The 22,402-nt window shown below is 35.7% G+C and overlaps 2 protein-coding genes across 3 annotated transcripts; one reads left to right on the top strand and one right to left on the bottom strand.

Annotated features, from left to right (window-relative positions):
• Positions 1 to 343: 343 nt before the first annotated feature.
• On the top strand, positions 344 to 5,549 carry LOC119992881 (pheophytinase, chloroplastic). Its single transcript, XM_038839727.1, has 6 exons — positions 344 to 536; positions 950 to 1,721; positions 2,384 to 2,610; positions 2,940 to 3,131; positions 3,228 to 3,384; positions 5,184 to 5,549. Exons 2-6 carry the CDS (start codon positions 966 to 968, stop codon positions 5,421 to 5,423), a joined length of 1,572 nt encoding a protein of 523 aa, XP_038695655.1. The 5' UTR covers positions 344 to 536; positions 950 to 965; the 3' UTR covers positions 5,424 to 5,549.
• A 1,945-nt stretch (positions 5,550 to 7,494) lies between these two features.
• LOC119992953 (protein transport protein SEC31 homolog B-like) lies at positions 7,495 to 21,119 on the bottom strand. 2 transcript variants are annotated; one of them, XM_038839839.1, is made up of 22 exons: positions 20,449 to 21,112; positions 17,903 to 17,957; positions 17,679 to 17,801; positions 17,018 to 17,114; positions 16,880 to 16,916; positions 16,223 to 16,328; positions 16,092 to 16,149; positions 15,122 to 15,219; positions 14,846 to 14,965; positions 14,111 to 14,153; positions 13,357 to 13,466; positions 13,133 to 13,260; positions 12,472 to 13,030; positions 12,179 to 12,271; positions 11,141 to 11,326; positions 10,852 to 11,065; positions 9,716 to 9,828; positions 9,430 to 9,600; positions 9,174 to 9,299; positions 8,810 to 9,092; positions 8,136 to 8,374; positions 7,495 to 8,007 (listed from the first exon to the last, which is right to left on the bottom strand). In XM_038839839.1, exons 1-22 carry the CDS (start codon positions 20,763 to 20,765, stop codon positions 7,918 to 7,920), a joined length of 3,366 nt encoding a protein of 1,121 aa, XP_038695767.1. In that variant the 5' UTR covers positions 20,766 to 21,112; the 3' UTR covers positions 7,495 to 7,917. The 2 variants fall into 2 exon arrangements, with proteins under 2 accessions (XP_038695767.1, XP_038695842.1); XM_038839914.1 differs by lacking the exons at positions 7,495 to 8,007; positions 8,136 to 8,374 and having other exon boundaries at positions 8,966 to 9,107; positions 20,449 to 21,119.
• Positions 21,120 to 22,402: the final 1,283 nt, after the last annotated feature.

A 22,402-nucleotide genomic window follows, 5' to 3' on the forward strand; every position in this document is an offset into this window, starting at 1 on the left:
AAGGGACCAATATATATTTATGATGACTAGAATGCCTTAAGACATCAAATTCTCTTACCCTTTAAATAAATAAATACAATCGGATCCAACAACTTTAAAAAAAGAAAAGAAGGGCAAGTCTCGTTTGATCCAACTACGGAATATAATCTCTCAAGTTTTCTTCAATGTGAGGGTATTAAGTTCAATAACAAGGTGATTAAATGGCTTAATTTTATCTCTTTAAGCATATTAAAGTTGAAGGGTCTTTTTTACATAACTTGCACTTGCACGCACAAAAAATCAGCAAAACGTGTTGAATTGAAACACATAAACATGCAAATTAATATGAACCAGAAAGTTGCAAAAGAGGAATAATAGGGAAAATAGAAAAGAAAGGAAAAAGGTCGGTTTATTGCTTGGCATTATATGAAGAAGAAGAAGCTTACAAGCAACTGAATATGTACGTGTCAACCTCTCTAGATTTTTGCCTCCGTCTTTCACCAAATCTTCCGCAGAAAAGATCACAACCCGATGAACCTTAGCTTCCCAAGTTGAAGGTAAAGTTCGTTTTTGTGATTTTTTGTTGAATATTATTAATAATCGCTATTTTCTTATGTGATTCTGTATTGTACTGATCTGTTCACAGGTGGGTGTGGTCTTTATGCAATTTATTATAGATGGGTTTTGAATTAGCTGATCGAAAATATGTATTACTCGTATAGCTTGCTCTTTATGTTTAATAATTTGTCTGCTATGTTTTTAAGCTATGTAGGGTTGCCTGGAAATGATGGAAAAGATATGAAATTTGACTAGTCTTGATTAGTTTGCTCTTACACTGGATCTGTTGACATCTTAGGATTTCTTTGGATTTTTGATGGACAAATGAAGAATTATAATTCTTATATCATTATGCACACTTGTCTTCTAACTTATTGAACTAAAGTCCTTTGCTTTGTTTGATCAATTACAGAAAACAGTTTCTGGGTATGGAAGTTTCCTCATACAATTTCACACCATGCTGTCAAGTTGTCAACTTTAGCTCGAAATTGGTTGAGAGGACCTCTTTTTCTCACCAACTGAAACTCTCTCCTATTGGTAAATTTAGAATTTTGTGTACCAGCATCGATTCCAGAAATGGGTCTCTACGGTTTTCTAGTATTAGTAAGCTTTACTTGAAGAATACCAATAATAGTGAAGGTTCTAGGGCAGTCAATGCCCTTGGAGGGTCTAAACGTATTAATTTTAAGGCATTAAGTGGAAGCTACGATGGTTATGTGATTGATGGGAAAGAGGATGCAAGAAATATTTCAGTAGGTGAGGAATCAGTCTCCAAGGTTTTGATTCCTGGACTGCCCGATGAATCTAGTGGCGAGAGTTGTGCTTCCATTAGTAGCTGTTTTTGGGAGTGGAAGCCTAAACTTAATGTGCATTATGAAAAAGCTGGATGTGAGAATGTGAAATCACCACCAGTGCTGTTTCTTCCTGGATTTGGTGTTGGCTCCTTTCATTATGAGAAGCAGTTGAAAGATTTGGGCCGTGATTATAGAGTGTGGGCAATTGATTTTCTTGGGCAGGGTATGTCATTGCCAGTTGAGGATCCCACTCCAAGATCTAAGGAAGATGTTGTCTCTGCAGAGGAGGATGTGTTATGGGGCTTCGGAGAGAAAACTGAAACTTGGGCTAATGAGCTTGTTTACTCTGTGGATTTATGGCAGGATCAAGTTTGCGATTTCATAGAACAGGTGTGTAAAGGCTTTATATGTTTCCTGTGCTCCAGTTTTTTCAGCAACATACGGCATGCTGTCATCATTTATGGCGATCGCTGCCTTCTTGTTATGTCTCTTATATCTATCTGCTTCAGAGTTTGTTTTATATCTCTACTAAACCCGTTTGAAGGGATTTGAAAATATCATAAATTTTACAAAATGTAACTTAGTCTATTTCAGTATGGGTTGTAATACTAAATATTTTAGTGTTACTATGATGACCCCAGCTGCAATTTTAATGGATGTTAGCATGCTACTAACAGAATCATTAATTTGAAGGGATTGAGAAAATGTGATAAAATGTTACAAAATGTAAAGTAAATTAGTCTATTCACTATGGTTTGTACCATTAAATATGTAAGTGCTTTTTTGTTCTGCTGAAAAAAAAGGTTATCCTTTGAAGTTTGATGACCCCAAATGCAATTAGAATTATAATTTCAACCACTGTACTTGTTCTTGTAAAATATTTGGCGACTGGAAGTTGTTAAGTATGAAAGTCAAGGTCATCTTTCTGTGACCACTTTCATATCTATCTTATTATTATATTTAAATGTACGTTAGACTCTTTTTTTTCAGGTGAATGAATCATCAAGTCAGTCTATAAACTACGTGAATTACTTGAGTTCTTTCCTTTACAGGTCATTGGCGAACCTGTTTATATTGTGGGGAACTCCCTAGGAGGATTTGTTGCTTTATACTTCGCAGCATGCAAACCTGAATTGGTAAAGGGTGTTACATTGCTTAATGCAACCCCTTTTTGGGGGTTTTTGCCTAATCCTACACGATCTCCACGACTGGCTAGAATATTTCCATCGTCCGGAACATTTCCTCTGCCTGAAGGTGTGAGAAAGGTCACAGAAGTTGTGTAAGTTTTGCTTGTTACTTGTTACGTACATATGACCTCATCTTCCGTAGTATTTGAAGTCAAATGCCAAGATTATTCCCTTATTAAACTATTATCTTAATTAGTATCAAAGACGGAATCTATGCAATTGAAGTTTTTCCTCTTAAAAATGGAACTGTTTGGAAAATCGAAATGTTAAACGTTACTTATTTTGAAGCCGTTACTTCTTCCGCAATAACTTTTGCATTCAAATGATCAAGCTATTGCATTTCTTGCTGATTTTTTTTTTGTGGGAATGGAAAACAAGCTTCTTATTTTGTTACTTCTTCTTTTCTTTTCTGTTTTTCTAGTTGGCAGAAAATAAGCGATCCTAAAAGTATTGCAGAGATACTTAAACAGGTTTATGCAGATCATTCTACAAATGTTGACAAAGTCTTTTCTCGTATTCTTGAGATAACTCAACATCCTGCTGCTGCTGCTTCACTTGCCTCAATTTTGCTTGCTCCTCAGGGGAGATTATCCTTCCGGGAATCCTTATCTAGGTAGATAGTTAAAAATCTGTAAATGATACAGATATTTTATTTGAATTCCCTGTTTTTGAGACTGTGCATTAAGTACTTCCATGTGTATGTTTGTAGGTGTAAAGCGAACGATATTCCCATCTCTCTGATGTACGGAAAAGAGGACCCCTGGGTGAGACCTGTGTGGGGCCGTCAGGTGAAACGCCAGCTACCTGAAGCCCCGTATTATGAGATCAGCCCTGCAGGCCACTGCCCTCACGATGAAGTTCCTGAGGTATGCAGATTTTGCTGATTAGTTTTGACAATTTTTTTACTGGCTCATAGGTTATTTTTGCTTATTGAATAGAGTTGACGCAATGTGTGAATTTGTACTTGTGGTTCTTTGAAACATAGGGTCTGTTTGGCAGAGCGGAAATCTTGATTTTCAATGCTAGCGGAAATGCTGTGAAAAATATGCTGAGCTTTAAGCTATGAAATATGCTGTGAGGTGTTTGGTGAACTAAAAACTGACGCTAGTGGAAAAACTGTTGAAATAAAGTATTATAATATTAATTTTTATTTTTTTATTAAAATTAATCTAATACATATAATTCTTATTAAAATTAAGTTTAAGTATTAATTTAATTAATCAAATATAATTTATATTTAAAATTAATTTTAAGTATTGTTTAATTAATCAAATTAATTAAACTTACATTTATTTTATTTTTTAATTAATATTTAATTAATCAAATAATTTTTGTTACATTTATTTTATTTTTAATTAATTTATACTTTTTATTAAAATATACTTATATTTAAATCATTAAATAATAATACTTTATATAAATTAAAAAAAATAATAAAAAGCTGCGGCACAGCGGAAATGCTATGGGAGCTTCTTTTGCGCCAGGGGATCCGCTGGCCAGGAACCAGCGGATCCGCTGTGCTGTTTGGCACAGCAGAAGGCGGAAGCGGATCCGCTAGCCACTTATGCTGTGCCAAACAGGCACATAATATAGAATATATAGTTTATTCTAGTCTTTCGTCCATGAATCTTGATGCAAAAGTAGCATTTGATAGAGGTTGTCTTATAGGAAGAACAATGAAATTTGGTCTTGCCAAAACATATTATTCCAGCTAATTTCTCGGTACTGACAAGTGACCATGATAGCTGAGTGGCTAATTCTAAGCAACAGTGCAGCATAAGTTATATATTTTTTTTTCTTTTTACGATGAATAAGATTACATGCAGAGAAGGTACATGAAAAACTTGTTTTCATTTCTCATTACCCCTTGAGGCCTTGATCCACTCCAAATACCATCTTCACTAAGTTAATGCAAGAGTTTATTGGATTCCTGTCTTGATGAGACAGATAAGACGTACAACTTCTTAGTCTTATCATAAATATTGCAGAAAGCACAAGCTTTACATCCATTATACTTGGTCATCCTGCTTTAGTAGATAAATGTTTCTAGTATTTACCAAGTTAAAATGTTATGCTTATGAACTGCTCGGGAAAGCCATAAAAGTCTGCAACCAGTGAGCGTTTGCTCACTTTCCATGCTGTGCAGCCCAACTTTCATTCATTGTTAACCTCTCAGCCTCTAAGAGTAACTACAGAAGAATTGAGGGTTAAATTAATTGTCAATATTCATAGCTTGTCCATGAAAACTTCTGAGATTGCAACAGCCCATCTCCAATTTCCATTTTGAAAGCTCTTGTTTTACACTAAAACTGTATTCTTTCAGCGGATAAGGACCTTATTAGTTGTAAGTTACATTTGAGTTACTCTAGATTTTGTCAATCATCACCCCATTTAGAAGGTACCTTTGACGTTATCAGTCATATTTTTCGGTGAAGTAAGTAAATAACCTGGCCTTATGTCAAGTGTGAAAATTTTTTGGTCGCCAGGAAATTCATTTGGCATGTAGTATGCACAGATACAGATAGAAACTTGTGCTTGCATTTGGGGTTCACTCTTTAAATTCTGGTGTTTCTGTTATGAGCAAATAATGGTAATTTGTCCAACCTATGTGGCTTTGCTAGTTCTTTTTTTCATGTCGCCATTACCACGTTCATTCTGTATTCAGGTCGTGAATTATTTACTGCGGGGATGGATTAAAAACCTGGAATCCCAGGGCTTGGTTGCATTACCGCTACTTGAGGACTGTGAAAGTACTCAATATTCCATTGCCAGAGAATTGGAATTTATCAGAGAAGGATCAAGAAAATCGGTGAGCGTACGAATCCAAGGATCCAGTTTCTCATTCTGGAATGGTGTAAGCTCTTATTTCCAGTCTCGTTTTGGAAAATTAGAAACCAAATCATGAATGTCCATATAACATAGCGTGTAGATAAAATGTTCATTTCCTTTTCCTCTCCTAGTCTCACATTGGGCATCGGTCCCATTCCTGTGCAGGTGAATGCATCATAATCTTGAATATATATATATATATATATATATATATATATATATATGTTTCTGTATTCACTTTATTTTCACATCAGTTTGCTCAATAAATATATTGCTGAGCACATTAATCAGTTTTTCTTTAACGAAATTTTAAAATATATACAAAATGCTACTATTCTATGGTTTATAAATTAACTATCTAACAAATATTGCATCAGAATATTTGTCATATTCTTTATTTTATTAAACAATGATTTCTTCTTCTTCTTTTTTTCTTTATTACTTTATTAACTTTTATGATAAAATCAAATGATTGTCTTTATCAACAACTGAGTACATATTGATTACAAAATATTATGAATTAAACTAATCTACAACATTCCCATGGTTATATTTTTCACCTATCACTTTCCACAACATTCACATGGCTACAATGTACCCTCCCACCACCACTAGGGGTGTTTGCAGTCAGTTTTGATCGGTTTTGGCGATTTTTTTTGACATAAATTTAACGACCAATTGGTCGATTTGTTGGTTTTTTCAATTTTTTTGGTTTGGTTCATTGTCGATTTCTGTTTGGGCAGTTTTTTTGAACAGCCTTAACCACCATACTCTATTGATCAATCCCCAACTATCACTTCTATTTATTCTCTTTACAATTATCTCATTCCGTGAACAATATTTATTATGCTAAGACCAAATATCTCTATAATCCAATTGTCATTTGGTTGCTATCTTCATTTGCATCAATTTTATTTTTAACTCATCCTCGAGCACTTTATTTGACAATGAGGTAGAAGATATAATCCTCCTTGAAGTTGAAATATTGAGAGTGGAAATCAACAGAAGATTAACATCACGTGAATGATGTGTGTACATCGATCACAGATCCACGCAAGGGCATGAGTGACTTTTCAATGATTATTTTGTTGAACATTTAACGTACCATCGATTTCAAAAAAGATTTCATGAGTCGAAATCTATTTTTGCATATTCAGGTAGCTATGGAAGCTTACAATCCTTATTTTTGTTGGAAATAAAGATCATGAGCTTCCACTGCTACCTGGATACGCAAAAATAGACTTTGACATATACGAAATCTTCTTCGAAACCGATCAAGAGGATGCATTAGAATTTCAACAAAATAATTATTAGAAAGTCGCTCATGGCCTTGCATGGAGCAACGATTGATGTACACATGTTGTTCATATGATGTCCATTCCCTGCTCATTTCCAAACCCAATGTTTCAACTTCAAGGAGGAGTATATCTTTCATCTCATCGTTAGAGGAAGATCGTAGGATGAGTTATGATAGAATTTCTCGACGAGGGGTCTCATTGATGCAAATGAAGATAGCAAACGCAGATGAAAGACAATTGAATGAGAGATATTTGTTCTTGGTAGAATGAATATTGTTCAATGAATTGAGATCATTCTGAAGAATAAATAGAAATGGTAGTTGGGGATTGGTGAGTAAAATGTGGTAGGTGGGGAATGTGACGATTTTAAAGAAGATAAATAGAAGTGATAGTTGAGGATCGGTGAGTAGAGTATGGGGGTGAGAAGTCGTAAGTAGAGATTGGTAAGTGGGGGTATATTATAGCTATGTGAATGTTATTGGGAGTGATAGGTGAAAGAGTGTTGCAATGTGAATATTATGTTGAGAAAATTTTAATTTTCTATTGTTTTAAAATTTTCAATAAAATGAATTCATTTCTTTATTGATATGTACTTAATTATTGATAAAGACTTATCATTCGTTTTTTATTTGTATTTTAGAAAATCTGTTAAGTCTAGCTCATGTCATTGTTTTGTACCAACTACCCCTAAATGATTTTTGGTGGTGAAGCTAAACTCACAAGTGACTATAGAGGAAGAAAACAAATGGCAACTGCCACTTAGACTCATTTAGAGGGCAAAAAGATTCAAAGCAAAAATGTCTAGCTAAATTGCACTCAATTGCTTAAATATTCAGCTCAATCATAACATAAATAAAAGGAAATACAACTGATGGCCATTGAAGAAATCAATTCAAGTCAAGACAGGGTATTTTCTGAAAAAAGCTCCAACTTTTAACTAAAACTTAAAGGTGGGCCATTTATGAGTTGAAAAGAACCCAAACTCAATTACTCGAACCCTACAAAGAAAGATGTAAAAGGAGGCAAAGAAAATGTTTTCAAAATTATTCTCACCAACACTTCTGGAAAAAAAAAGCACTAATGTGAAAGCCAGTCCAGATTTTGATGGAGCGAAGTAAAGAGTGGTGAACCCAGATCCTGCACTTGGAAGTTTATGATACCATTCTTGTGTATATTGAATAGAGGAATGATCAGTGCAGTAAAAAGGACTTGCACAAGAGGGCAGCAAAAAATATGCGTCTGAATGTGCTTTAGTATGTGACTTTGGAAAACTTATCTAACATTCTGCCTTGTCTTGATCATCCGCTTGAGTGTCGCTAGCCAGAAGTTGCATTCATCCCACTCATTGGTGGTAAGAAGTACCTGTTACAAGCAGGAAACAGAGAACATTTCAAGTTTTGTAGTTTTCCTTGCATCCAGAACACCGTTATTGTTCAAACACAAGATTTATGTCACTAATCTTCAAATTTTAATTTTAGAAAAATAAATACCTGGATTTGTAAGGCTGTAGCAAAATCATTGTTGTCCAATGCCTGGCACAGCTGCACAAGCTTATCAGCGGCATTTTTAGATATGTCACCACTGTTGAGTTTTGCAAACAAGGCACCTAGTTTCCTAGAATTGTCTTCTATTTCACGTTTCTTAGCAGGATTTGCTCGTGAACCTCCCAGGGCTTGCGATATCTCGTTGAAAAGTCTTGTCAGTGTGCTAATAACAGGCTTTTGGTGAGCTGGAAAAACCACCCATAAGGCATAAAGAACCTTAACTTGTTAGCAAGAAATTAGTATAACAAACAGATCAAAACATGGATAACATTCCAGACATTCAGTGTCTATATGTAAAGTGTACCAGTTAAAAAATTTATGAACTTCAAAAAATTCAATAACTAAGAAGAAAGCAACACCAAGATCCGAAATCCTTCATTATTTGTGCTGTGACATTCGTCAGTGGATCTTTCACAATCGACATATTAATGTCACTTTGCAGTGTCAGACCATTATATTAGGTGCATATCAATGTCACACTCCATTACCTATTTTCTCCAACCAAAAATCCAAGGCAGCTCCAACCCAAATGCTATTCAAGTCAACTAACAAGTCTCATCAAGAAAAGCCACATAGAGATACAGGAAAAAACCAACATGAATTCAGTAATTAGTAATTACCAGGAACTCTTGATGTATCAACCGTCTGTACTGTAGGTGGTGGAGCTGCAGGTGTCACAGCTGGCTGTACAGAGGCAGACTGAGTAGGACTGGGGGGTTGCATTTGACCCGGACTCATTCCAGTTCTTTGAACAACACCTGCATTGGTCACTGGCATAAATCCCAAAGGCCTAGGTCCAGGAGCTACTGGTGGCATTTGATTGACAGGAACCGGGCCTTCAGATGTAACAGGACCATGTGAACCAGGTCCAGATTGTACAGGATAAGCGGGGTTGACAGTCCCCTAAAACATGCATGCCTGGGTACCATTTAGTATTGAATCACAAAAATACTAGTGCTGAAGTTGGAAAAATCCGATACGTACAGGATATAACTGAGAACCCAATGTTGGCTGCTGGTATTGTTCTGCATTTCTCAGCATTTGAGGGGTTGAAGGAACGAATGTCTGTACAGTGGGCTGAGAGGTAACAGGAAGGGGAGCAAAATTTGTCTGCATAAAAATGAATAACAATGAGGCATATTATAAACATTTCATGACAAGTAAAAAATTCTGCATATTTTATTGGGAGCAAACAAAATTAGATACACTACATGAAAAATAAACCAACAAGAAAAAATACCTGGGGAACCTGAGGTGCCAGCGATGGACGGAATATCTGAGGCTGTGGAGCAGGTTGATATGTTGGAGCGGCACCATATTCCCTTCCATATGAAGAATCATAAATTGGCTGGTAATTTTCAGTATATGGACTTCCAGGAATTGTCTGCTGCAACTGAGAAGCGACTGTCTCCTAAGGAACAAAGCATAGAAATTATAGAAGTTTACATAACAGCAAGGCAGTAAAATCAACAATTAAAAAGGTAACTAAAATAAAACACATCACAGGAAGATGCTAAAAAGAGCACCTGATAATAGTGCTGAGTTGGCTCAATGCTGCCAAGATTTGATTGATCCGCACTGTATAGTGAACCAGTCTGCAGTTGAGAGTTTTCAAACACCGTAGCTTTAGTTTCTTTCTCTGACACAACAACCAACAGAAATCCTCAGTAGGTGAATTTTGCTGACAACAAAAAATAATAACAATAATAAAGAACCTGGGACCAAGCAAGAATAAATCTAGTTCCAGTTCATGTAATACCAAAGAGAACTTAAGGTGACAGGAACCCACCAACTTTCAAATTGTTGGATAATATGGACACAAAGAAATAAATGACGTGTCTCATGGATAGAATTCACCTCTTTGGGTTCTAAAGGAGGAAGCAAGCCACAGTATATAGAATTCAGAAAGTCCATAACTGAAGGTACAATAAAATATGAACCACAAAATATTCAGAAAATATTTAAACTCAATAGAAAATTTTATCCAGGACCAATGATCACTTTAATGCTGCACTGCGGCTACCAATTGAATAAAAATTTATAATTGTCTAATTAAATATAAAACCGGTTCTGTGCTTGTGGTTCTTGTTATTGGAAAAAAGATACCATGAAAATTTATAGCGTTAAGGACCCATGACATTGAAGTGCTTCCACATTGTTTTTGAACCAAACAATTGAACAAAAGGTAAATAAAAAAACTCTCATGCGCAATGCTCCGCAAGTGAGTGGAGTTGGGGATAAGCAGGATGTATACAAACCTTACCCCAAATTGTGTATGTGTCAAAAAATTGAACAAAAGGGTAAAAAAAAAAAAAAAACTCCCGCAATGAAGGGTCGGGGATAGACATGGTGTATGCAGACCTTAACCCCCACATAATATATGGAGAGAATAATTGAACCTGTGACCTTTAGGTTGCACCACTGCAACTTTACCCCAACCCCTGAGCCATATGCCGGAAACAATTGAACAAAAATAATGATAAAATTCATACAGCAGCAATAAACAAGTACTACAGCCAAAAACAACAATAATAATATTTATATTGATGGTGATGGTGATAATAAATAAAAAGGAAAGGAAAGAGCAACACTACATAATTAACAGTTTACTAATTAAACCACCAAATCTTGTAACTTTGAGAATTATATTCAAAATACTTACGAGGTTCAGCAGAAAGAGCAATATGATCTCTTAAGATCACAAGCTCAGGTGACAATTCATCAGAACCCAAAAGCTTCAAGTACTCCATTGCTGTCGTTAAATGCCCCTGGCTTGCTAAAATTTCAGCATATTTCTCAACAAGTTTGCACAAAGATGCACTAAATCGCTTCTGCCCTGATGCCAAAGCAAGGACAATGGTCTTTTCCATCAAATCCTGGCAAAATGAGTGACACATATCAAGCTCCTAGCAAGAAGAAATTACACATATTTCTAAGAGTTGCAGACTTACCTGAAGAAGGTCGACATTGGATTTTCCCTCCTGCTCAGTAGTCAGGCTTCTTGACCAGATTTCCACTGTTTTATCAATATTTCCAGCACAAATGTAACAGAGAGTAGCTGCTAGGGTGTTGCCCACAGCCATTAGTTTTGAAGCAAGAGTGTCGCAAAGCACAGTCCATTCCTCTCCCTGAGCAAACTAGTTATCATCCAAAACAAAAGAAATTAGATGCATCGACTTCTAAATCAATATTGTAAACCTCCAGGTGATAAAATATATATGCTTTTACAATATTTTTCAAGATTACAAGCAATAGCTTGTTTGATCATTATCATAGTGTCCATGCTAAATCCATGTTCAAGAGACATCGTTCCTTATTTTACCACGAGGAACATTAAAAAATAACTACAAAATTAATACTGTATATATTTCAAGAAAAAGAAGAGAAACCATTCATCCCTCATAAAGAATCGCGTATTTATTCGTTTAAATGCTTCTCACAAATTGTGCAAGTTATCGTCTAGTAGTGTTCATGCTCGTGAATTTATTCGTTTAAATGCTTCACATAAATTGCGCGAGTTATCGTCTAGTTATCACAGTGTTCATGCTAAATCCATGATTCCATGTTAAAGAGACATAAATATGTAATAAGTCTCAAATGCAGGAAGACCGATACTTTATACTTTTTCATAGAAATACAGCTTAATTTCATAAAATGGAAGAAATTCTCCAGCTTCTTATGCAATTGACTGAAGCAGGGCAGGGAATGAAATCAAGCAGAGCAATATATATTTCTGTGATTCTAGTTGGATGATTACTATTTTTTATATTGTGTCAAAAAAGGTATAATTATTTATTATAATAAAAAATTTAAACATAGAAGTAGAAAATGAAGCATTTTTATAGAAGCAGTCTTTCACAAATTTGACTAAAGGAGAGTTCAAATGGATCTCTTTACAAACAAAAATTATGAGCACCATCTCTATATGGCAGTGTTCATGCTAATAGCTCACATCATAATACTTTCTTCTTCGAAGTTCTGAAACTTACTGAACAAAGTAGCGCAAGCGTTTCTTTCCAGAATTTCAGGGGCCTGGTGTTTACAAGGCTCATGAGATCATTGTTCTTTATTGCAGCAACAACCTGGAAGAGTAAATACCCTATGTAATGAAAAAATCTACATAACTAACATTCAATGAGTCAGAATTAGAAGAAAAATGTATCCCTCATAACTACATTAATCAGTATCTTTGAATAAAATTTAAAAGGTGGATAACCTCATAAGAAGAATTCACTCAGGAAGAGGGGGACCAAAGGAAGCAAAAGATGAAAAAATAAGCTACCTTTAGGTATGGTGAATGGCACATCTTAAGGTATTGGTCACGAGTGGTCTCCCACAAAGATGCACCACCAATATGCGCTATAACTAAAGCATCAGCCATTTTATTTGCAGCGATGCACCGTGCAACTGCCCCCTTATAATCTCCCACAACCAAAGCATGTTGAATGGCATCATCAAATGTTGGGTCAGTACTCTCCTCCAGAACATCTGGTTCTGACGGTGTTTCTTCTTCAGCACTTGGGACAGAACTCCCAACTACAAAGTTATTCTCAGAGGTTGACAAAGGTGTTTCAGCTTTAGGACTCGGAAGGTTGTTAAAGAAATCTTCCCCATTATCAGCAAATATGGTCGCCTCTTTATTGCTCTCATGTCCCGGTTTTTCTTCCACTGAATCACCAAGTTGAATGGCATTAACCTCCTGTGATAGATTATCCTGTAAAGTCTCTTTCTCTTCAATAGGTATGCTAAAACCAAGGTGGTTGAGCAGTTTTGTCCTTGCTGTGCCATCTTCTTCAAACATAACCTTCAAGAAGTCCCATGTTTCCCGGTCTTCCACTGATCTGTGCAGAATCCATATAAATTGATAAAAGGCAATTCACCAATCAACTTAAAATTACAATAAAAATAAAACAATTCAAAAGCTCTTAGAAAAGATGACATACTCGGACTCTTGAGATTTTTTATCACATAAAACTCTAAGAGAAGACCTCTCCCCATTTTGTATTGCGGCTTCAAATTCAGATGAGCGGCTCACCCAACTGTCTTCCATAACTATGCTATGCACGAAAACCTGAGAGAGGCAAATACTAAGAACAATTACTGGGGCAAAAGAGGGATAATTATAAATTTGAAGAAACTGATACATCTAAAAATGAATCATACATACATCTGAACCATTTCCAGCAGGAAGCCGAGGGCAAAACGAGACAAGCTTTCCTCCAAAGGCAAAAGATGCTCCTACAGGACGTTTATACCATCTCGGAGCTCTCAGTGATACTGCATAAAAGGGGAACGTGTAAGACAAGCAATCAAAAACTAAATCTTGCCAGTGATATGAGCAATACAGTACATAAACGGCAAGGCACTAGAAGAATGTTAAGACAGAACAAAAAAAAAATTATTTTTCATGAATGATTCAATCCCCAAAGTTCCCATGCAATGCAACATATGCAATATCGTTTATCTCTAATTTCTGATTATACACTCATTTCCAAAATAGCATATGTCAATAATTTCTGATTATACACTCATGTACCATCAACACACACACGGCATTCACACAAGATATTCTTCAAGGGAAAAGCATAACAGTCAAAACTGTGTAATGATCAAAAAGAAATAATTTGAATTTCAATTACAAAGATTTGATAGGATTGTTTTGCAACTAATTTACCACTCCTTTTGAGTTAAAAAGGCTTGATACTAGTTGATTGGACCCAAATTCAATTGTAGTATAATGGCTTGATAAAAAAACCATAAATTCATAAGAGCAGTAGTAAGATGCAAACCATCAAAAACTTTAGCAGAAAAATCATAATATAAAACTTAACCAGTTAAATCCAATGCAAATAAAGCCTATCAGGAGAACCTTCCATCCTAGGACTATAAAACTGCATATATCCATTAACTAAGCACATTACCTGCACCAAAATCACTTTCTCCTGCCCCATATCGACTGCAACCCTGAAAAAGCAAGACAATGAAGTCCATGACAGGAGAACATAAGAAAGAGTTACTCCCAATATATTTGAAAAACACTCTAAAATCCTTCTCCAGAGATAATTTTTTTTTAAAATATTAAATACTATAAGTGTGAATCCATGCACACATCTTTTTTATATGAAAAACAGTGCTGTTAAATGCACAAGGCGCAAAGCCCTCCAATAGCCTTGAGGCACTTAGGCGCACACCCGAGAGAAGCAAGGCCCCAAAAAAAGAAAATAAATAATAAATTGACTAATTATAAGAAGAATAAATAAGTGAGGTATATGTTCAGTTAGTGATCAAAAGTCTAACTTCTCTATTATCTTATCCATTTTCTTTTTTTCCCCTAATTTTGTGCATCTTTATCTGATATGTTTTCTTTAATTTTTTAATTATCTGATACAATTTCCTTTCCTTAATTTATCTGACATATGACGAGTGTGTCTGAATAGCACATTAGCAATTGCAATACAAATCTATCATCATATGCATGATACATAGCACCTAAAGTGCTGGTAAAAGGGCTTATCAACAGTGTGTAATGTTTCAGCCAAAACAAACTATATAACAAACTAACATGACGCCCAACATTTAATCACCTGTAGTAGCATTTCCATCACCTAAACAAAACAAATTCCTCAAGTGATGTATATTGATAAACAAGCACATACCTCAATGTTAAAAATCCCAATTTTCCCATCAAATGAAGAAGCTGATATGACTCCAGGTAGCTTTGGGTACCAGTGTACATCAAAGTTCCAGTTAGTGCCAGCTGGCAATTCACAGACAATCTGCGCCCAAAATTTGAAACAGACTAGCGATATTAAAAGAAAGAGCTGTAAGCAAGCAAGCAATCAGAACAAGGAAAAGAAATAAACAAAACAAAAAAATCTGAACACAAAAAACATGGAAACAGAAAGCATAAACACAATCAGACATTGTCCTACCTCTCCAGTAACTGTGTCCCAGCAAATAGTTCGATTATCCTTGGCACAAGTTAGTAAATACGAGCTGTCATTGGGACACCATGCCATAGCAATTACACCTGATATAAGACATGGAGTCAATAATAATAAGTCAACATCACTATGAGCATATCCCGTTACAATAATAACTTTTAAGACCATAAAAGTATCTTAGTTTCAAAGACATTATCAATTCCCCTCTTGCTTAGGGATCAAAGTCCTAAGCAAAAGGGCATACAATCAAATTTTATATTTCCCTTAATTCGAAGTACATGCGCACGCCAACCCTTGGTACCATTCAGTGAAGTTCATTTATTTTCCGCTCAAATAAATCTCTCGCAGAAACTTCAAGCTATGCATAACAGTGTATAAAATGTATAAAAGGGAAACTTCTGATGAAAAAATATTCAACACACGAGCATGTAAGCAAGAACAATTTCAGAATAAATATTGCGTTGGAGAGCAATATCTTTAAATATAGAATATATTTTTTTGAAAGAGGAAATAGAGTATATATGCAACTTTAAAACATAAATAAACCAAAGCCGTCAAAATTACATAATGTAATATTGGTGAAGTCATTCGACCATGACAACTTTAGATTTCAGATTTGGACCTAATATAGTTTTCCAAATTCAAGAAAAAAGGAACAATTTTAGAGGGATTGACTCTTTAAAGAGCCTATAAATTTCAGATCGAAACAAACTGTTATCATCAACATGCATAAAAAAATCAATATATGTGTATAAACACACACAGATGTCATAAATTCTTCATCAGAGTGTAGTCTCATCACATAAATTCTTCTACCATAATTTGAGAGAATTTGACAGAAAGGGAGAAGGCATTAGATATACTTCACTCAAATGACAATGCATAATAAGTACAACCATAAACAGGAAAACTAGAAAGCAAATACAAACTTGAAAGGAAGGATCATCCTGCTCAATACCTCTGGTGTGCCCCACCCACTCTTTCACAGGTGTAATTATGTTCCGCATATCCCAAAGCTGCGTGCATTCAACAGTATGAGAAATCAGATTTCAATATTTAAGCATACTATCATATCTGCAAAATAATTACCCTCAAGGCAGGAGAAGCATCTTCATCTGATGCAACAACAAGCTGAGTGGCAACATCAGGATTCCACTGTAAAACCGAGCACCGTCTTCTCTCAGGATCTGCAAAACTGTCAATTGGCACAGTCCATGTCAGCTTACAGTTAGGATTTAGGACAAGGCAAATGTAACATTGAACAATCCAAAAAAAGGCCGCACAATAAGAACAGGGAGCTTATTGTTCTAATGAAGGATTAAGCTTTTAGTTGGAAGTAGGAACAATAACTTGTATAGGGAAACTATGGATAGGGAAATGGAGGCGTTCACCAATTCCATGGACACCATCTACAATCACATACCAAGGGTTCTAAAGAAGGATCATCTAAACTGGAACAGGATGAAAGGAGGAAAATCTGCACATCAAGAACAACGATCTTGTTCCACTTAATAACGTGAGGTTAGGACAAAACGAGGAGTTCCCTTAGAACACTCCATGGAAACAAACTGTTTTGATCAAAGTCATTCTTTCTACAGAAGCATATGGGAGAGAATTTTCACAATTTTTAACTTGAGAAGAAAGGGGCCTTATCATAAATGCATGCCCTCTCCGCAAAAATGGGGAGAATCGGTAAGTCACATTCATTTATATTCACATTCAAAAAAAGAAATGAAAAGAGCTTGCCTTATCACTGGTTTTTGCTTCTTTAGATCCCAAACCACTGCAAATAAATAAAACAAACAACATCCAACTTAAGCAAAATAAATAATAAAAAAATAGCTGCAGATTGTATGGTAAGTCAAAGTCCAATTTCTTCCTCACCATTTGTTCCATTATATGAAGTGGATGCCAATATATGCTGAACCTTGCTGTTCCAAGAAAGAAATGATATTTCACCTTGTGCAGCAGAACCGCTACCCTGCAATTAGTACTCAAAAATAGTATCAGATGGCCCAGCGGATTTGCCAGTAACAAGGGCAAACCATCATGTGACTTAAGAGGGTAAAGAAATAGATTCAACCCCCCCCCCCCCTCCACAAAACAAAAACAACAACCAAGAACAAAGCACAAAGCAAAGAAAACTAGAACAAGACATTGACAACCCAAAAGTTCAACAAAAGTGAATCCCAAATCATAGACACCTTGAGACAAAGTAAGGTAAACAACTCTCATGCACAAGGCTCCCATAATGGGCAGAATCGGGGATAGGCAAGATGTACGCAAATTTTACCCCCACATAATATGTGGAGAGATTGTTTCCATGAATTTAACATGTGACCTCCCGGTTGCACCACTGCAACTCTACCACTGGGCCACACCTCCACTAAGTAAGACTCCAAAATATAGTTAGGAACTAATTTACAAGACAAAAAAAGGTATCAAGTACCGAACCAGAGAAATCTTGAAGAGTAAAACATCAAAATATGATCTGGAATTAGATAGCAGGACTATAAAAGATATCACTATGTCAACAGCTCCATACCCTGAGAGGTGGGAAATGAGAAGGCTCCGCAGGTCTAGCTAAATCCCATATGCATATTTCACCATCATCAGCACCAGAAGCAAGCAAGTTAGGAGAGAGGGCATTGAACTCAAGACCACGAACCTAGGTCACATGGAAGATAAGTAAGCAGGACAGGCACTTAATCAATGTCTACTATGTAAAAAGGCCAGCGGTAACGATGATATTTGATTGCGGAAACTTACAGGCCCTCTATGCCTTGAAAGATGTCCGACAAGAGCACTTTCACTTGCATCAGAGCTGGAAAAAGAAATCCAAATCACACAAAGAAGTACTTGTTGCTGCTCCACCAAATAATGACAATAAGGAAACTATGCAAATAGGCAACAAGCTGTGGATTAACCTGTGTTTAAATCCTCAAAATCCAACAATACCTACCAGTCTGATTAAGACTTTAGTACCATATTGCTCATGAAATTTCTATTTTTTTTTACCTTTCAAAAGATTACCTATCAATTTGTCATTAAACACAAAAGGAAACGATGCTAGAGGCATAAAACTCTCTTAAAAGCCTAAACCAAATGTTTAGTATAAACAAGGATATTATAGCTTATAGCATCAAATTAAGTAGCCGAATCACATAATCAAAGAATTACAGATCAAAACTATCCAAAAGAGCTAATAATGAAATAGCAGACACTATGACAGGAAACAACAAAATCTGATATAGAAAATTAGGTTACTAAAGGACATTCAGACAAGCCAATGCATCCAATTGACTACTGATGTACAATCCCAATTCGCCTCCCTTTTCATCCTCCATCACTACAACCAAATTGGCAAAAGCCACATGGACTTTTAGAATAAATTACTCAAAATACAGCATGGAAAATTTCTGAAACCCCATTAAAATCCATTCAGCAGCACAGAAAACATAATCATCCTAAGAAAAATTCAGTGCAAGAGTGTAAAACGCCTATAAGCACTCAGCATTTATTTTTACAGTCGGAGAGCACAACACCCTTGGTTAGTATATTTGGCCAAGTCTGTGAAGACATCCTATGTTCCCAACTTATACAAGCAAATATCCTTGTTAGCTCTAATTCTATTCTTCTTCACCAATCTGATATTATCAAATCGATGACCCAAAAACAACATCACTCTAGCCCACAGTAGTGTCCCTCCATACACCCCAAACATATACTGACTTTCATATTTGTTCTAGGAAACCTAAATGATGACCAAACTTTGGGAAAGTTGGAAATCAAACAAAGGAAAAATCTGAAGACGCCAATCACCAGTCATTAGTGCTAAGGAGAGGAACCTTTCTCATATCTTTTCTTACTGGGATCAAGTATGCATTGGACAAATAAAATAAAAGAATGATAACTGTATCTTTTGTCAACAAAAAATCCTTCAACCGTATTGAAGCTTGGCTTCAGCGTTGGCATTTGCATGAAGCTCACTTGACATCTTTCCCAGGGTACAAAAAACAGTACTTGTGTTCTTGTGTCTCTTTTAATTGGCAATTTCTGAGCTACTACTAACAGAATCTAACTTTAATAAAAAGACAGTAAATTGACACCAAGTACTGTTGTCTGCAGAATAGAGCGTATTTCATTATCTATAAGTATATCGAAAGTAGCACATATGTCATTATTAAAGACAAGAAAAAATATAATTAGGAGACAGCCAAAGAACCATCAGATTTTTGGTATTTGGTACACTTGCTACATAAGCATGTCCATGTAGAGATCATTTTTTTTAAAAATGCTTCCATATATAGATCATTATAAGTTTTTTACTCCATTCCATCAAAAAATTATACATGCTTCATTTAAGCACTCTGGACAGAGCTCATAAGTTCACATATGGCAAGAGTTCTCTCGACGTAAACTCGGTCTAATCAATCATCCTAAAACAAATCAAATCCAGTTCAAACTCCCAGCATCCAATTCATATCGATTTGTAAACTTCCTACTTAAGCATGTCCATTTTAAGAGAGCATATTTTTAGGGGGAATTGTCCACTTAGAGATCATTAGAGAATTAATTCCATTCCATCAAAATTATGCATGATTGATTCATGCACTATGGAGAGAGCTCATAAGTTCACAACAGTTTTCTCACCAAAAGTCTAATCAGTCATCCTAAAACAAATCAAATCCAATTCAAACTCCCAGCACCCAATTCGTATCCATTTGTTAACTTGAGAATTTCAAATAGTTCAAAGTTATTTTCCCTGCACCTACTCAACCCAACTTTTTTTTGTGTGAGATATGTAGTTCTATGATATATAATCAAATCATGTCAAGGAAAAATTCCAGCCAATCAATCATAAACTCAAATTGAATATCACGAACTGAATGATCATAAAACCAGGGAAAAAAATATATTTGAATCCATCGTCTAACTAAGATGAATGAGCTCATAGTTTAGGCCCCATTAACAAAGAAAACTCAAAAAAAAAATTATCAACCACATTTTCAATTTTGCAAACTCAAAATTTCAGTAACATCAAATTTCATAGAACACTCCATAGCAATTATCAATGTGCAAAATTTATCAAATATGAACAGGAAACCAATTCAAATAAACTAATAACGGAAATCGGGATTGCCCTACAACATACAGAAAACAATAGAATTCCACTAAAATTTCGTTTTTTAGCATTTTCATCCTAGAAATTTTCGAACGAAGACAACATTCCACAAGTAATTCAACTTATTTAGATCAATTAGATTGACCTTAAATCAAAGAGAGTGAATAAAAATAAAATCGAACCCATATACCGGATCAGAGACAGAGGGTTCCATAGGTCAATGCTGCCATCGACAAGACCGCCAGCAATGAGACCGAGGGCAAAACTATCAGAGCCGGATCCATTCTTTCCCCAAGAGAGACGGTTGAAGCGCTCGGAGCTGGGTACTTCACCAACAACGGGGAGGTCACGATCGTCTGACTGGAAATCAAGCTTAAAGATCTCGAGGTTCGAGGACGAGCTGAAAGAAAGATCCACAGCCCCAGCCATGGTCCCAGCCGCCATGTACTGTGTGTCCGGCGCCATGGCCACTGACGCCGATCTGTTTATCCCCTTTATACACGCCATAATTCGCAGCAAGCGCCCTCAATAACTCCTTATCAATCCAACACACTGATATCTGGATCTCAAATAATCGAAATTCCTATATATCTCCCTCCCTCAATTGAAGTATATGAAGATCTGCAGAAATTGTATTTGGAGCGACAGAGAGCGGTTTCGGATCAGATTAAATGGTGTTTAAATTGGGGAATTAGGGTTTGATATACCTATATGAGTAAAGACGAAGAGGTTTCAACACTACGCTGTGGCTATGCCTCTGTTGTTTGTTCTCTCGTCTCTGGTTTTTGTGTGCGCGCGCGTGTTTTTGTGTGAAATTGTAGTGATCTGTTTTTCTCCAATTAACTGATTAAGATGGAGAGCCCGTTGGTGCCCCATTTTGCACCACCACAAATAGTAGCATGCATATATGGGGAAATGCTAGGCACCCTTAAAAATCTTAAAATTTATATGAGATTAAAATAGTTATTGATTTATAATATACATGTAGAGTCCACTTCACATCCAATTCTTCACATTAAATGAGGGTCTTTTAAGGTCACTTTTTGAGAGTCTCAAACATTATCCGCATATATGGTGGTCTCAATATGATGCACCGTTTTGCACCATGGTATACTAGCTAGCATATATGGAGATGGTGTACCAAATAATAATTTTTGGGTGCGTATTTCCAAACAATTTTATGACGATTTCAATACCATTTCAAAATTATTCAAAGTTGAACCATTATGAGTAGCGGTGTTAACGGTCGATTTCGGTCAGTTTTTTGATATAAATTTAACAAACCAAAAGGTTTGTTTTGTCGGTTTTGGTCGGTTTTTCGGTTCGATTCAATTTTTAGTGGAGAAATATGTTTTTTTTTAAAAAAAAACCGACCACTCGGTTTGGTTTCGGTTTTGACGGTTTTTTTAACAACCCTAATTCTGAGACCATTTTATATGCACATTTCTAAAATATCCTTGACTTTATATGTCCTGACATTAATACCCTTACAATTAGGGTAAGGCTCTAACACTCGTTACAACCAAAACTTCGCGAAGTTCTCTCTTCTTCAACTCGTGCTGCACGAATCCTAAGCGAACTCCTTCGACAATAGTTGGATTTCGATTCCTTCGATATCGCGAAGGGTAGATATTATACTTTTTTCATCTCTCGTGTTTGGATAGATAAAAATAAAGGAAAGAAAATTGATTTAGTTTTACTAATTTATCCTTACCTTTTAAGTTAAAGTTTTATGTATAAGGGTAAAATAGATATTTTACTTATAAATAACTTAATTAGTCATTTCTACCCTCCAAATGACCCCATTTTTTGAGGAAGTACTTTGGCAAAAATTTAACAAAATCTTCCCCCAAGTCTCTTCAAATTCCTTCCCTTAGTTTTTTTTCTAAATTATCCAAACAAGAGAATTAGAAGAAAACTCAATTTTTCTTCTCTCCCTTCACCAAATCCCACAATCCAAACGCACTCTTAGATGCATGTACAAGAAAGCCCCTAGATGGCTAGGTAGACAACATATAGAATTGGCACAGGGGAGGGGGAACTTAGTGCATGGAAGTTTGATCAAAATATGTTAGAGATGAGATAGCTTATATGATGTTTTGTCAATGAGTTACCTTTTATATTTGATGAGACTCATTGTTTTA

The sequence above is a fragment of the Tripterygium wilfordii genome, chromosome 1 (genome assembly GCF_013401445.1).
Source record: "Tripterygium wilfordii isolate XIE 37 chromosome 1, ASM1340144v1, whole genome shotgun sequence".
NCBI classification, from domain to species: domain Eukaryota; kingdom Viridiplantae; phylum Streptophyta; class Magnoliopsida; order Celastrales; family Celastraceae; genus Tripterygium; species Tripterygium wilfordii.